Below are 15,319 nucleotides of genomic sequence, written 5' to 3'. Positions count from 1 at the left end.
ATTTGACAACATGTTCTTGCTTGATACTATCCCCGATTCGCAAGTGTACTCATGCCAGCTCCACGGCAAAGGCAAAGGGAAGGTGTAAGAATCTTTCGACTTGGTATCTTGACCTTGTAGAATAAATACCTCACTCCATTCATTACTCTTGCTCTTGCAAAAGAAGCTCAGATATTTTCTTTTTTCTTTTTTTAGAATTAAGCTTCAAGTTTTTTGGGGAATGAGTTTAGGAGAGTAGATGAATAATTAAGGGCTAATTGAGAAGCTATATCAAAAATTAAAAAATTTCTAATTTTACCGTTCAAGTATGTCACCAAGAGAACACCATACCTTAAAAATATTCAACCCTAACGATACCTGGGGGCTCAATTGAGAAGATATTTTGTTTAGGGACAATTTGAGAATCAACACATAATTGCGAGACTAATTTGAAAATTGAATTTGTATGGATCTTCTTAATGTCAGGTGCCAAAATTTGACGAGTTTTTGGGACAAACTGCAACGGAAGAGACGATTTAACACTAACCTTTTTACACAAACAAACCCAGATCAAGAAGGGGGCAAAACTTTGAAGAGCTAGACCAATTAAGGAAAGGAAAAGCCTCTCATCTACAGTAAGAACTCCGCTGTTTGGTACACAACAACCTAAAATGGCATATCAATGCTGTCATTTTCGATGGGAATATCTTGAAAATATCTAGAGATTAAGAATTCAACTGTTCCATACTAGTATAAAACTGTGGTTTAAACCTAGAAAAAATGATACATTAATCTGTACATAATTCCTCCCCTACGCAATTTGATGTTATGAATCATTCCAGTAATGAGTTGCCAGCCAGCCTTGGTTAAAAGATGACTTGCCACTTCACCAATTTCTTATTCTATGTTTTTTTTTTTTTTACTGGAAAATGTTCAAACCTAGTACTACATTATCCACCGGGTCTGATTAGAAGGAAAATGATCCAATACAATCCACCTCAGAGCTGCAATGCTAAATCTGGCTGCCGTGGTGAACCGATGGGCACACTCGAAGTAGGTGAACCAGGTGCCAAGAATCCAACATTCAGATCTGGTGGAAATGGAACAGTACCTTGTTGCTGATATGGTAAAAATCCCTGCCAAGATGATTTGCCACCAAACCCCACATTGCCAAATGTACGAGAGTCAGAGCTGGAGCCTACGGCTGGAGAAATTCCAGGCTGCAATAATCCACTTGAAGTTTCTGACAGCATAGCTTTATTTGAATTAAAATCATTCCCGGGCACTGAAATGAAGGCGCTGTTGCCAGTTGGAACCACACCAAACATTTGGGAAGGCACTGCAGTCTGCTCCAAATTGAGCTTTCCTGTCGGTGCCACAGTTCGTGCCATCCCCGGTTGAGGTGAAGAGTTATATCCAAATCCTCCACTGAAACCATTCATATCAGGATGAATTATTGGTTTCTGCTGAATCTGGAGAGAAGGCATGGATTTCATCCCACCAGCACCACTGTTCAGTGTAGCTAACTCATTTTGAGGATTTAACCCGCCAACAGAGTCTGGCACACCTTCTCTATTCCATGCTGCCTCTCTACTTGAAGAAGCAGCAGGTTGAAATCTGCTTAAATGGTTATCAGATACAAGGTTGTTTAAAATCTTTTGCTTCTCCATTGCTTTATTTTCTCCTACCCACCCAGGGCCAAACTCAAGTCCTGTTGGCAAAACACTTTCAATTTTCTTCGAAGCAATTCTCCAAACAACAGGGCCAAGATCAGCAGCAAATCGAGCCAGACTTCTTGCATAACCATGCTCAGAGCTTAAACCTACCTGATGCACATCAAAGCCAAACAAAATCAGGTTGCAATAGACAAAACCATCAATTGCCTATAGACTGAAAAGTGGGAAAAACTACGACACCGGCAGGTAGCTGATAAGTGCAAGTTGAGATTAAAGCAAACAACAGTGTGGGCAAAGGCCACATGCAGCAGGGTGTGTTCATTCCTAAACAAATGGCTGTGAAAAGCTTTGTTAAGTAATATTGTCAGAGACCAGCAGATGTCAAATCAGCTTTCGATTTGGGAAAACCAAAACAAAGTACTAAAAGTTTCTTCCCACGTACCACCACTAGTTGCTTTAATTCTCCTTCAAAGGTCGATAAGATGGATGGCTCATGGGAGCCCAATGGATGCTTATAGGTGTCACGCTTGTTCTCATCTAGCACAAACGGTTTCTTTCCATACTTCATCACAGCCTTGACAACAGATGCTGCATGATAGGTAAATACCTTAATAGCTATTGGATAGAGATAGCCAACTAAATTGGCATGCAATCTGATGGAATATAAAGCACGAAGCAGAAGCAAGCAGTCCCGTACCAGGAAATTCATTTTCCCATTCAGATAACCAGGTAGAATAATTTTCACTGCTGTAAGAGGCCCGGACAAATGCATCACCAGGCTGGTACTTGTATGAAGAACTTTTTCTGAGATTGTAACCATTGGACAAGTTATTGTGATCTCCTCCGGTGGCAAGAGTTGCATCCGAGGAAGCTTCAGGACCAACACGGTCAATTGGAGACCTCTCAAGTGCCTTTTTCAGCTTGCCTAGGGCTGGTGGCCTCCCTCTCCTCGCAACCTTAGTTTGTGGTTCACTGTCATCACTATCTTGCCTAAGATTCTCAAAGTCCTTCTTTGCAAGCTCTTGCATGGCCCTTGCCTAAGTTAAGAACAATGGCTTTCAAAAATAACACCAACATAACTATATAGAATTATTGCACAATTGAGACAAAGCCAAACCTGTCGGAAGTAAATAGTATCGGAAGGGTTGTACTGCATTGCATTTGAGCATATCAAAAGAACATCTTTCTGCACAAAAGAATTGTCACAATTTCAAATGCCAGTGAGATTCACATCAAACATAATTTCTACAACAAGCATACCAAGAGTACAGGAAATTGACTTCAACGCAAACAGCTAGTTGGCAGGTAAGTAAAATATGCCATTTCTTTTATATCCATCCTCGTGCAGTTTCATTTTGTCCACGGCAGTTTCATAATCTATCATCATCTTTTGCCTCTTGGTAATTGCTAGCTAGGAAGCAATTAATACAAAAGTACCAAACTGGGCTTGGTAGGTTACAAAGAATGAGACTGGCAGTCTGTGCATATCACAGGGAAAATCTGAACATCTACATGAACTATTCAAGGGCAAATCAAGAACTTTTTCCTTTGTAAATGGCAACGAGCAATTAAAAGAAATGCAACTAAAAGCCTTCAAGGGTTGGGTATTGATGTAACAGCTCTTGTTGCAATTAACAAAACTACTAGCACAAATACTTTTGACCATCAGAAACGAGCTTCAAGGAAACACTGTTCTAAGGAATAGAATTCTTTATTGTCTTTATTCAGTTGGATTCCAACCCAGTGCAAGATGGTAGTTTCAGATTCAAACATATCTTACTTACAACATCCATTTTCTATTCAAACATATATCCTTCCAGTTTAAGTATAAATCTGCTGTCAGGTTCCAAACATATCAAAAGATCTAAACAGCCACAGGATTATGAAAAGTTGAAGCAGCCAAGCAGATCCTCGGATTGTCTATCCCCAATGCAAAGACTCAAATGTCATTGATGCAACTCCACTAACAGAAAGTTACATGCAAATCCAAGTTAGCAAAGAATATAATCTTAAACCAACCTCAAATTGTTCCAAGTGGGCGTAGGCTCCCTCATCTAACTTTTTCCTCACTGTAGAAAAATCCATGGGATTCTCAACGATGTCAAAGTAATCAGGAAGCTGTACCAAAATCAAATCAGTATCAACTAATATTCAATTATCTTTCAAACAAACACAGCACTGCAAAGTAAAACAAAATGCACCTCTTCTGGATCCACTGGCTCAGAGAAAACCCCATAGGTGTCCTTCCTGCAATCAATAAATTAAAACCAAACCAATCAAAACCCAATTGAAAGCAGCTACTTAAACTCAACAATTGAAAGACGAGGACTACAAAAAGAAAAGTAAAAATCTAAGCAGCTAAAAACAACACCCACTTTTGAAGTCTGTCAAGAATGAAGACCAACAACTTTTTGTCTGGCAAAGGTGTAGTGGGACCAGGCTCCACAGATGACCCTGTACACACACACAAACATGTACATACATAATATATACACACAACAAACACACACACACGCACATATATGACACAGTTTTAATTAATTACTTCCCAACACACACTTTTTAAAGAACTCCCAGAAAACCCTTTTCATCAATTTTTGAGTTTGAATTGATACCATGAATAGTGTCTGTCCCTTTCAAAACCTTTTCACCCTGCAAGAAAAATTAATTTCATTTCAATACAAGTTACACCCAAACTCAGTGATTTAAACTATTATTGAAGAAACAATCAAGGAAAGTCACACTAAAAGGCAGAGCAAGTACAAAAAATTAAAGCTTAAAATTATTATAGAAAAGACAAATTAAGCTTTTCAGACCACTATGTCTTCGCTTCTATAGTGTTGGGCAGACACCAGAAGATTAAATACAACAAACAGCTAAAGAATAAAATATTTATGGTAAATATTCTCACTTAGCAAATAAAGAAAATAAATAAATAAAACAGAAGCCTTGAATCCACCAGTACCAAGATTTCCAAAAAATAAAATACTAGAAAAATAGAAATCTTTTAGTAAATTAGATTCCTGGAAAACATGACCTAGTCAAACACAACAACTCACTCTGATCCAACTTGCCCAAGCAGCGAATAACGCGCGAAATCCAAAAGGGTATCGTTCAAAATCTCTTTAAATAGAAGACAAAAAAATCCCAAAACACTGAAAAAAAATAAAGAAAAAATTTTGTTTTATTTTCTAATAAAATGAAAAATTAAATTAAATTCTCGGTGAGATAATCACCAAATCATCAGATCCAAGACGGACAGCGCTGATCTTGCGCCTCCTAATTCCGTCCTCTTGATTACCGCCACCAGCATTCGAATCAGAGCCGTGCAAATTCGAAGGGCTCGACGAATTGGAATTCTGATTGTTATTTTTCTGAGAATTCAATCCACGCAAGAGCTTATGCTTCTTCTCTTTACGCTCATCGTCTTCGTCGTCTTCTTCGTCGTCGTCTCCGTCAATCCACTCCGGTGCATAGGAATTAGAGCTCCGGCGAGCGGATCGACGGTTAGGGAGGGCAGAATTGGAATTGAGAGGGTTAGGGTTTTTAAGAGAAATAGGGGTTGTTTGCTGTAGCTGTTGTTGTTTGAGGGAGCGTTTTTGAAGCTCTAGAAGAGAAGGACGTCCCTTTTTCTTCTTCTTCTTCATTGTTGGGTCTGCTTCCTCGCCCATTCTTCTTCTTGCTTCTCTCTCCTTCTCTCTCTCCCTATCTTTCTCTCTCTCCAAACAGGCGTTATTTTTTATTTCTTTTATTTCTGTTTTTTTTTCTTTTTGAGGGGAAGTTTTTTTGAGCGTGTGGGGGTGGTTGGTACGTGTGAAACGTACGGAATGCCGAGGAGAAATTGTAATGTGACGTGGAGGGCGAGAGACACGTGATTGGGTGGATTTTGGTGTTCCCTTTTAGGTACAGCTATGGAGAAATTTTAAAATATACTGTAATTTCATAAATTTTATTTTCTATACGAAAGTATAATACTTAGAACAGTGAAAGAGATTCAAAAAATATGGGTAAACTTATTTAAAAAGGGTATGTTAAGCATGCAAAAAGTGAGAGTGTATAGCGTATGGTTGTATCGATATAGTTTTAAAATGAATTTCTCTAATTTTATAATGTTAAATATTTATGATTTTTTACAATATATAATATAGAAGAGATATATTCTCGTTATTTTTGTTTTTTTTCTTAAAACAATAACTAAACTCTATCTTAATAATAAGTTAATAGAGTGATTTAACTTGTATTATTGCACGGTAAAAAAATATCATACTTTTGCTCATGCCTATGTCTATCAATTGGAAAAAGCATGTGTTATCAATTTAGATTGTGCTAAATTATTGCTCGTGTGATATGCTGCGAGCCTGCGAGTAAGATTAGATTTTTTTAAAAAAAATAAATGTTATTAATGTGTTTTATAACGAAAACAACTAATTATATGGAGATTTAACTTATATTACTCGATCAACTTAAAAGATTTTGAAAATAACACGAACAACCGCTAAAAATGCAATTTGACTTGAAATGACCAGGATGGCATAATTTTTCAAAATATTAAAATAACAATTTATTATATCAACTTTGACTGATTCAGGTTAATCTGTCAAATCCAATATTGAAATCTCATAAAAAACAAATCAAAACAAATTATAAAACTCAATTCACAGTCAACTCAATATTGAAAGATAAATTAAAAAAACAATTAAAAATGACATCAAAAACACCTTACTCGACCGACCGAACCTGTAACCCAGGTCATGAAACCTAGATAACTTCGGAGAATGCAAATCGAAATAAATTATAAAGTCTAATTCTCAATCAACCTAATATTAAATGATTGATTTAAAAAAAATGAATCAACCGACCTAACCTGCAAATTAAGTTATAAGACCGTGATAACCACGTAGATAGCAAATAAAAAATTTATAAATCTCAATTCTTAATCAACCAAATTTAAAATGTAAATCCCTGTGTAAACATAAGATTAAAAGCAATAATATTTCCATGAGCGATGGAAATTGAGATAAGAAATAATAAATAAATGATGATGATAAAAAGAATTGTGATGTATAATGGAAAGGATAACCTATATAAAATGAATTTTAGTTTAGAATTCATAATGACGCAAAACCAGTAACACATTTTGATGGATAAAACAATAAGAAAAAATGATAAAAATGTTTACAAAGAATAAGTGAGTTAATAAAGAATAAACCATAAGAAATGATAGTGCACCAAAAAGGCAAGATTAAAGGTGCAAGCACTAATTAAAAATCAGTGACGTTAAATTGAAATGGAAATAAGTCTGATAAATAATTAAAGTTGGAAAATTTAAAATAAACACATTTCAAAATAATAAAATGACCCTAAGAGTTAAAAGGAAAATTAATATCATTTGTGTGAAAATTAAATAAGAAAAATTGGATTGTTGACGAAAAATCACACACTAGTCAATTTGACGGTAAAGAGCATGACTCTCAATTCAACTATTAGACCAAGATAAAAATTTACATAGAGTCTATTAATATGTTATCCTACCTTGTTTTAATATCTTTTATCGATTAAGGTTTGATAAAGACTAACAATTTAAACAGAAAATCATGTAGTTAACGCGACAAATAAATAAAATACTTAAAGGCATAAACGAGGGATAAAATTATAATTAATGACAAAAATGCCTTTAGAACAAAAAAAAAATCTGACCAATCCACATGGAAAAAAGAAAAAACATGAGAAATAAGGGAGAGAATCAAGCTAAAAAGAGAATAGGATACTCTAGAGGATCCAGATAATAGAAGGCAATGTGTTATGACGATCATATCTTTGACATAAACTGTTGGACCATGTTGTGTTTTGGATATATTGTTTGACTTATAAGACTCTACCATTTGACTGGAGGGGCGTGAAAAAATAATTTTTTGTTTGATAAAAATCATCATCTGAGATATCCTGAAAAAAAAATACCTTGCAGGGAAGTTTCGATCATTGACTAATTTCTCTATTTCACACTGTTGGATCACGTTTATTTTTGGATATGCAATGCGCCTAGATGTGGTTTTCATCATAGACGGTAGAGATTGGGAACAAACTCTCCATAAAGGTTTTATTCACGTTGAACAATAGCTCACTATTTCTTAGGTTAGCTCGATTTTTATTCTGATACACAGATATTCAATTGTTGGATCACTCTGAGTTTGAGATATATTGTGAAAGATTGCAAGGTCTATATTATAACTGTTGGGTTTGAAAATATAATTTAAGATGAATGACGTATTGTTTTTTGAAATTTTTTTGCTAGTTTATGCAAAATTTAGAAAACTTGATTGAATACATGTTTTGATGAAATTAAAATTGTATGGGTATTGAGGTTTATGGAACATGTATTGGTAAAATGTGTTTTTATTGTTATGGATGAATTGTGTATTCTTAAAATGGGAGGAAGGATGATAACGGTGTAAGAATAAAAATGAACATTATTATATGAACATATTTAATGAATAAAATGCTAACTTTTAGGTTGTGTGGGTGTGGATAAGGTGGAACCATTAAGAAATCTGAATGAATGAGAATTAGAAAATGAAATATATTTAAGGTTGGCCATGATAATATTTCTGGCAAATTGTTTAGTTAACAAAAACTATCATGGACTGTAACTAGCATGGTGAAATTATTATTGTGATGACGATGTAAGAACATTAACCGTTAAGGTTTGTTATGTATGTTTAATTGTAAAATGAGAAAGTGAAAAATAAAGGGTTCATTGTTTTGTTGAGTTAATAATGTTAAACATTGATATTAATATATATAGTGTGTAAAGGAAATAAGAGAAATTTTAAAGGGATGAATTTTCTTATTTTAAGAAATTGTTTGAATGTCTTGTTATAAAACTGGTTTAAATTTGTGATTTAACAATGTCAAATGATCTTGGACAATATTTTTATGCATGAAAATAAGTTGGAAGTTAATTTTTTTTTTAAAGGGATGAAAATCCATGTTCTCTAAATTTTTAGTGGTAAAAGAGAGGCTACCATAATTGTTGATTTTGAACTTTGAAACAATACAATTTGGAGTTCATTTCTCATGAAAGTTGTACTTTTATGTCTTGAATTACAAATTTACCCCTTGAGTCAAGCTTTTAAAAATTTGAATCCAACGGTAATAGAATTTAGCAAAAAATATGAGATGCAAAAAAAAAAAAAACTCTAAACCATAGTTAATTGACTATTTGCTTTTAAGAGTAAAATGTCATTGAACCGTGCAAAACAAAAAAATTTAAAAAAAGACTAGAACAACCCTTAACAATTAAAAAATGACAAATGATCAAAAAGAAAATACCATTACAGCCAAGTGATAGTTTTATCAAAGGCAAGACCGTCAATTTATTATTACAATTCACAATAAACAAATGAATATGTATAATGATTTTCCCACATGTTTTAACATTTCTATCTAATCTTTAATAAAAAAAATCTATTAGTAAAAAAATTAGAAATAAAGTCAGGTCATACTTTTGGCCAAAAAAGGCTCGCACACTGACTTTTAATTGTTTTTGGAGTATGTTTAGCAGTGTGGTAGATGTTGCTTTTCAAATAACTTTTCATGTTGAAATGCATGCCAATGATTTTTTTTATTTTTAAAAAATTATTTTTGACATCAGCACACCAAAACGATTCAAAAGATATAAACCATATTAAATTTTAGCAAAAAACATTGATTTTTTTAGCAACGTGGTTTGCACCGCATTCCCAAATAGTTTATAAGTAAATGGGGTGGATGACATAATGCTCCAGACAAAAAAAAACGACGTATCATCTATCAGTCACCAAATTCCAACCATTGGCGTGACTGGAAAACCAGTGTTAGTTTTTTAATGAAAAAATATATCTTCAACCCATTAAACCAATTAATGACCACAAAACACACACAAAAAAAGCAACTCAAACCTAAAATCATCTTGAAATTAAAAATTTATCGGAGCTCGGATATGTTTGTTTTCAAGATTAAAAAACACTCAATAATAATTAACCTATTATAAAGTACATAGATCTACTCTAAAATCTAGGCATCTCTCTTTTAAAAATACTAAAATCCACCCTAAAATTTTTTAAAAACAAATTTATTTTTATATTATTATCTTTATTTTTTTAATTAAATATATTAATCTCTCTATTATCTCTGTCCCTCTGGTCCCATGAAAATTACCGAACACTACATGAAATGAGGCATGTTTGACGCATAATTTCCAGGAGCATTGATGTAATTAAACGTTGCGTATATCACATAAGAGAAAATGTCGAGAGCCCTTTCATTGTCTCAGGCTCTGCACCCCGCATTTTATTTCCAGGACTCCAAACAAAGCCAAGCTTGAATGTTTCAATACACTCGTTGAAGTTATTTCTTGGGGATTTTCGAACGATTCTTCGAGTGGTCTTTTTTCAAATCTTTTCACGCAGCTCCTTCACCGTGTTATTAAACTTGCTTCCCGGACCTTGTTGCCGGATAAGTGCATCACCGAAGGCATCATCCATGTGTTCTGTCCATTTAAACGCATCTCGCCTTCCCGCATGATTCTTCTCTGATTTATTACCCGTTGCAGATGAACAGAGGCATCAGACAAATAACAAGAGCAGGCTACCGACCATTATCGACCAAAAAGTACAGATATTGTCACCTTTATGAAGATTTCATAAATTGATTTTAAAATCATCGAGTTGTTTAGCAATTCACTCTTTATTGTCTATTTTTTTATTATCTTTTTCGTTGTTTGTTTTTTCTTTTGATTTTGTCCCTCACGGTTTTTTTTAATTATCCTTTTTCTGTTTTTTTTTTCTTTTGATTTTGTCTCTCGCGGTATTATTTCATTTTTTTATATTTTTTTTAGAAATTCAGTCCTCGTTTTTTTTAATTTTTTTTATATTAATTAATTTTTTCTTTTGATTATTCCTTTAATATTTTATTTCATTTGTTTTTTTTATTCAATTTTGGTCTTCATAAGTTTAATTGTTTTTTTCATCATTTTTTTTATTTCAATTTATCCCTTATCATTTTATTTTATTTGTTTTTTTAAATAAATTTTGATCCTTATTTTTTTATTTTTTTAATTTTTTTTCTTTCAATTAGTCTATCAACATTTTATTTCATGTTATTTTTAATCCAATTTGATCCTTATTTTTTTAATTTTTTTCTTATCATTTTTTTAATTTGTTTTTCTCTTTCAATTTTCCCATAATATTTTATTTTATTTGTTTTTCTCTTTCAATTTTCCCCTAATATTTTATTTTATTTGTTTTTTATATTTAATTTTAGTCCTCATTCTTTTATTTATCTTTTATAATTATTATTTTTATTGTTCAATAAAGTCTCTTGATATTTTTTTTATTGGTTTTATACTAGCTTAGGTCCTCATTGTTTTGATTACCATTTGTTTTCTTTTTAATTTTTTGATAGTTAATAATTTTATTCAATACTTTTTCGTTTTATGTAGGGTCAAAGTTACTAATTTTATTTTGATAGTTAAAATTATTCAATAATTTTATGATCAAAGTTTCTAATTTTAAAAATTATCCCGATTTAACTTTATTTTTTTTAATTCTATCATTTAACATTATGGCAGACAAATAATATCTTGAAATCAATTCCCATTGCATCTCTTCTTGCCAGTCCGACTGCGAGTGTTATTGGGCATTGAATTTTTTTTTTAATTTTTTTCCTCTGAGGTTATTCTGGATTAACTCAAGTTTATTGTTTTCTAGTGTTTTCTATATTTTTTTAATTTAATCCGTCGATGTTGGGCTACCGGGTTTTGAGATTTTTGATTTTTGATTTATTTATATAGAGTTATCACTAGTCACATCTTCGTTAGGTTAACCTAGTGTGACTTAGTTTATTTATTTAGCTCCGATCCTTTTCTCTAGTTTTTTTTTAAATAATTTTCTTATCACAATCCTGCATCACGGTTGATATGCTAGCAGAGTGGACCTGTGTCGGTTTAGGTGTTTTTATTTTATGTTTCTTTTTTTTTAATTAATTTATTTGTAATTTTATCATTTGAAATTATATTTTTAGAGTCCTAACTTTTTATTTTTTTCCCTTTCATTTCTAAGATGTTATCTTAGATTGTGAGCTAGTTAAGTTAATTCAAGTTTATTTAAGTTATATTTATTTTAATATCTTCTTTTATATTAAAAAAAATTGATCCTAAAAAAAAATCCAGTAACAATAATAAGAAAATGCTAAAGTTGGCAATGGGCCAGATTATTGCAGAAATCAGAGTTGATCCATGGGCTGGACCATTTCAGCAATCAAAGTTGGGCCTGAGATCCCTGGAATCCAACCAATCTTACATTATCATAAATGATTACTTATGTGAGAGCAAAGAAGCACAAAGAGAAGCACAAAGAGGAAAGCCATATATCAAAGGGTAAGGCGTCCAAAACTTAAGACCCACGCAACCAATAGATTATAAGCGCAAAGATCGATGACGTGTCATTAAATTTCCAAATCCCGCCTAAACCCCTTCCACCTCCCCAATTTCATTTCACCCGCAATTGAATTTCAATTTCCTTCACGACACTTAATATCTCCGCATCTCCCTCAACTCTCTTCCTATTCTCACACTCAATATCCTCTCTCTACCACTCTTCCTCTCTCTTTCAAACCCTAACCCCCCACACCGGTAAGTCTCGCAGATTCTGAACGGATTCTCACCCTTTGATCGGTTCTCATTGATTTAAATTGTGTTTTGAGCTGATCCGGTGTTAAAACTGCAGGTTTCTCCATGAAAGGAGGTAGATCAAAGTCAGATACCAAGAGCGCTAAGTAAGTTTCTTCAAATCTCGTTTTCTCTCAATTTCATCAATTGTCACGTGTGAAACGTGTTTTGCGGTCTCGTAGATCTTAGATCTAGAAAATTCGGTTTTCAAGTTTTCGTTGTCGTTTTGTGATTACGCTCATGTCGTTTTCTGACGTGGTTGTTCAGGCTCTCTGTGAGCAAGAAACCAACCAAAGGAGGAGCAGCAGCAGCAAAGAAATCAGGCAAGGCAGCTAAGGATCCAAACAAGCCTAAGAGGCCTGCTAGCGCATTTTTCGTCTTCATGTAATATTCTTACTCTTGATTAATATTTATTCTTGTTCATTTGTAGCTAATTATGGAACAATAATTTAGCTATAAGTTGACTTTGACTGCAGGGAGGAGTTTAGAGAGCAGTACAAGAAGGAACACCCTAAAAACAAATCAGTTGCTGCTGTGAGTTCAGATATTGTTAATTAATTAGTAATTATAGTTTGTAATCGATTTTTTGTTGTTTTTAATGTGATAAATAAATTATAATTTAGGTTGGAAAAGCTGGAGGAGATAAATGGAAGTCCCTGTCAGCGGCTGTGAGTATTTTTTTTTTAATTTATGTTAATATCTGGGTGAATTTTTGTAAATATTGTTTTTCACTGATTTTGCTAACATTAATTGATTGATTGGTTACAGGAGAAAGCACCCTATGTTGCCAAGGCTGATAAAAGGAAAGTCGAGTATGAGAAGAAGATGAAGGCCTACAACAAGGAGCAGGTAATTGGGTTGACTTAGTTGTTTTAGTGTCAAGCTGTAATCGTGTTTGTGGTGTGAAATTGATTTGTGTCATTGGTGAGTGTTAGGCTGAAGGGCCCAAGGAAGAAGAGGAATCCGAGAAGTCAGTGTCGGAAGTCAATGATGAAGATGAAGATGATGAGGAGGGCAGTGCAGAGGTTAGAGCTGGTGCATCTTGTTAGGTGGCATTGCTTGTTTTGCTTTTGTCTAATTTGGAATTTATTTTGGAATTGGTGCAGGAGGATGATGATGACGAGTAGGATTTGGACACGGGGAATAGCATAGTCATGTAGGTCGTGACAATGTTTGGACATTGTATGTTAATGGCCGAGTATTGGCATGCTAATTTTTTTTTCAATTACTGTCTTCTAAGGGAAGGATATGCGAACTGCTCCCTTTGTTATTTTATCCTCCTCCTTCCTAGGGAAAAAAGTTAATAGGTGTAGAAGGGAGAACTCTATGTTTTACTTGAACCAAAGTTTAATGAATTAGATAAGTGGTTATCTTCTGTAGATTATGTGGTTCTCTCTATTTACCCTTTCATCAGTTCAATTCCATAGCTATGCCTGGAGAAGATGGTATATGATCGAATAGGGTAGAGCATGCGTGTAACTTATTCGTCTTGCCTTTTGCACTGCATTTCGGCTCATTTTGAATGGCAGGATGGTTTCACTAATTACTAGGCTGCAATTTTGACTGGATGCTGTGTTTTCATTGGTGAATGCAAAACATTATTCTGGTTCAGTCCCTTTTCTATTGCGTTTATGCCGACTTTGGTGTGGTTAAAGATGTCTGTGTTGGCGTCTTTACTCCCTTGTGTGTGACCTCCTCCACTTTGTTACTGAATTTACTTTTATTGCAGCCTGCGTGCTTGTCACTTTCCCTCTACTCCCGCTTTTGAATTTCAGTATCGCTTGTCAAACTAATGTCGAAGATTTGAATGCATGATTCTGGTTTGGATATGGATGAGTTTTTATGTGAATCTGTTGCTTGCCGAGCTGTTTGGATGGCAATGGTCGAATCTTTACGCTGCATGAAACACGTATGTCAACATTTATTATTTTTGGTATTTTATTTTCCTCAGTCAACACGGTTATTGTCGTCAAGCTTTCTTTTATGGTGGCTAAAAAATTAGTTTGCACTTTCAGTGATTTGTGGGCGGTAACGCGGATAATAAGTACTTTCAACTTTTCAGTTATTTTTATTGGATTGCATGACTGATTTGGTGATTTTCATTGCTGCTCACGTTGCGAGGAGAGAGCATGGTTACCCGTGCTGGGTCGAGAGGTGAAGCACCTCTTGCTTTCACAAATTCACAATTGGAATCGCTGTGCTTTTCCTCTCATGGTGATGGGGTTCTCACAGTAAGTGCAATGACGAAGATGATGACAAATTTAATTTTGATACCGCCTTTGTTACTTTGATAAATCCGTTGACCCCCAAGATGCTTGTAGAACGTGTTTTGGATATGCTTGTTAAGTTCCGGCGGAGTTGAGCCACATCATCTCGGTAAATCAGGGCTAGCAAGAGATAGACGAGTATTAAAGCGGTAAATCAACGGCTAACATCATAGTAAATTATCTGCACCCTCAGGTAGGGGAAATAATTTTCAATTCTTAAACGAACTCTACCCAATCTCTTAGGAAAAGAACCTTGTTTTTAACTCCTATCTGGCAAGAAATTCAAACCTCTTGATATTTATTTCGTTTGACTTTTAGTTTTTGCTATGTTTTTTAATGTTCAATAATTAGAAACGTGTTTAGAGAAGGAAAAAAATATGTGGAATTTCAGATGAAGGTCAATGGGTGGAAGTCAAGCCGATGTAGTTGGGGGCTGGGTCAAGCAAGTAAAGAAACTGTCTTGCTAGCTTTGTTGATGGTTGGTTTAAGCTAGGGCAAGCATTAAAAATTCATAGGCTGATTTTCTGTCATAATCCATGATTTGGTGATTAAAAAGCAAAGCTCTTCACTTTCCAAAACTATTGACATTTAACCCCATTATGTGTCTTGTAATCCTTTTCTTCTTATAATCTCTTTAAACTGATCTACTGGATTTTCCCTTGAAGGTTTGTTCAAAGATTATCATAGATGAA

General features: G+C 34.0%; 2 protein-coding genes across 3 annotated transcripts; one reads left to right on the top strand and one right to left on the bottom strand.

Annotated features, from left to right (window-relative positions):
• Positions 1 to 704: 704 nt before the first annotated feature.
• Positions 705 to 5,414, bottom strand: LOC133692177 (uncharacterized). The gene is made up of 9 exons (XM_062112921.1): positions 4,892 to 5,414; positions 4,271 to 4,307; positions 4,031 to 4,109; positions 3,857 to 3,902; positions 3,675 to 3,773; positions 2,773 to 2,841; positions 2,353 to 2,692; positions 2,098 to 2,243; positions 705 to 1,805 (listed from the first exon to the last, which is right to left on the bottom strand). Exons 1-9 carry the CDS (start codon positions 5,324 to 5,326, stop codon positions 978 to 980), a joined length of 2,079 nt encoding a protein of 692 aa, XP_061968905.1. The 5' UTR covers positions 5,327 to 5,414; the 3' UTR covers positions 705 to 977.
• Positions 5,415 to 12,168: 6,754 nt separating this feature from the next.
• LOC133692640 (high mobility group B protein 3-like) lies at positions 12,169 to 13,739 on the top strand. Of its 2 annotated transcripts, XM_062113727.1 has the most exons (8): positions 12,170 to 12,324; positions 12,419 to 12,467; positions 12,628 to 12,744; positions 12,837 to 12,894; positions 12,984 to 13,028; positions 13,129 to 13,209; positions 13,296 to 13,385; positions 13,467 to 13,739. In XM_062113727.1, the coding sequence occupies exons 2-8, from the start codon at positions 12,427 to 12,429 to the stop codon at positions 13,485 to 13,487; spliced, it is 453 nt and encodes a 150-aa protein (XP_061969711.1). In that variant the 5' UTR covers positions 12,170 to 12,324; positions 12,419 to 12,426; the 3' UTR covers positions 13,488 to 13,739. The 2 variants fall into 2 exon arrangements, with proteins under 2 accessions (XP_061969710.1, XP_061969711.1); XM_062113726.1 differs by having other exon boundaries at positions 12,169 to 12,324; positions 13,296 to 13,504.
• Positions 13,740 to 15,319: the final 1,580 nt, after the last annotated feature.

The sequence above is a fragment of the Populus nigra genome, chromosome 4 (assembly GCF_951802175.1).
Source record: "Populus nigra chromosome 4, ddPopNigr1.1, whole genome shotgun sequence".
Taxonomy (NCBI): domain Eukaryota; kingdom Viridiplantae; phylum Streptophyta; class Magnoliopsida; order Malpighiales; family Salicaceae; genus Populus; species Populus nigra.
Note: the sequence above shows the minus strand (reverse complement) of the source record. Positions and strands in the feature narration are given on the sequence as shown.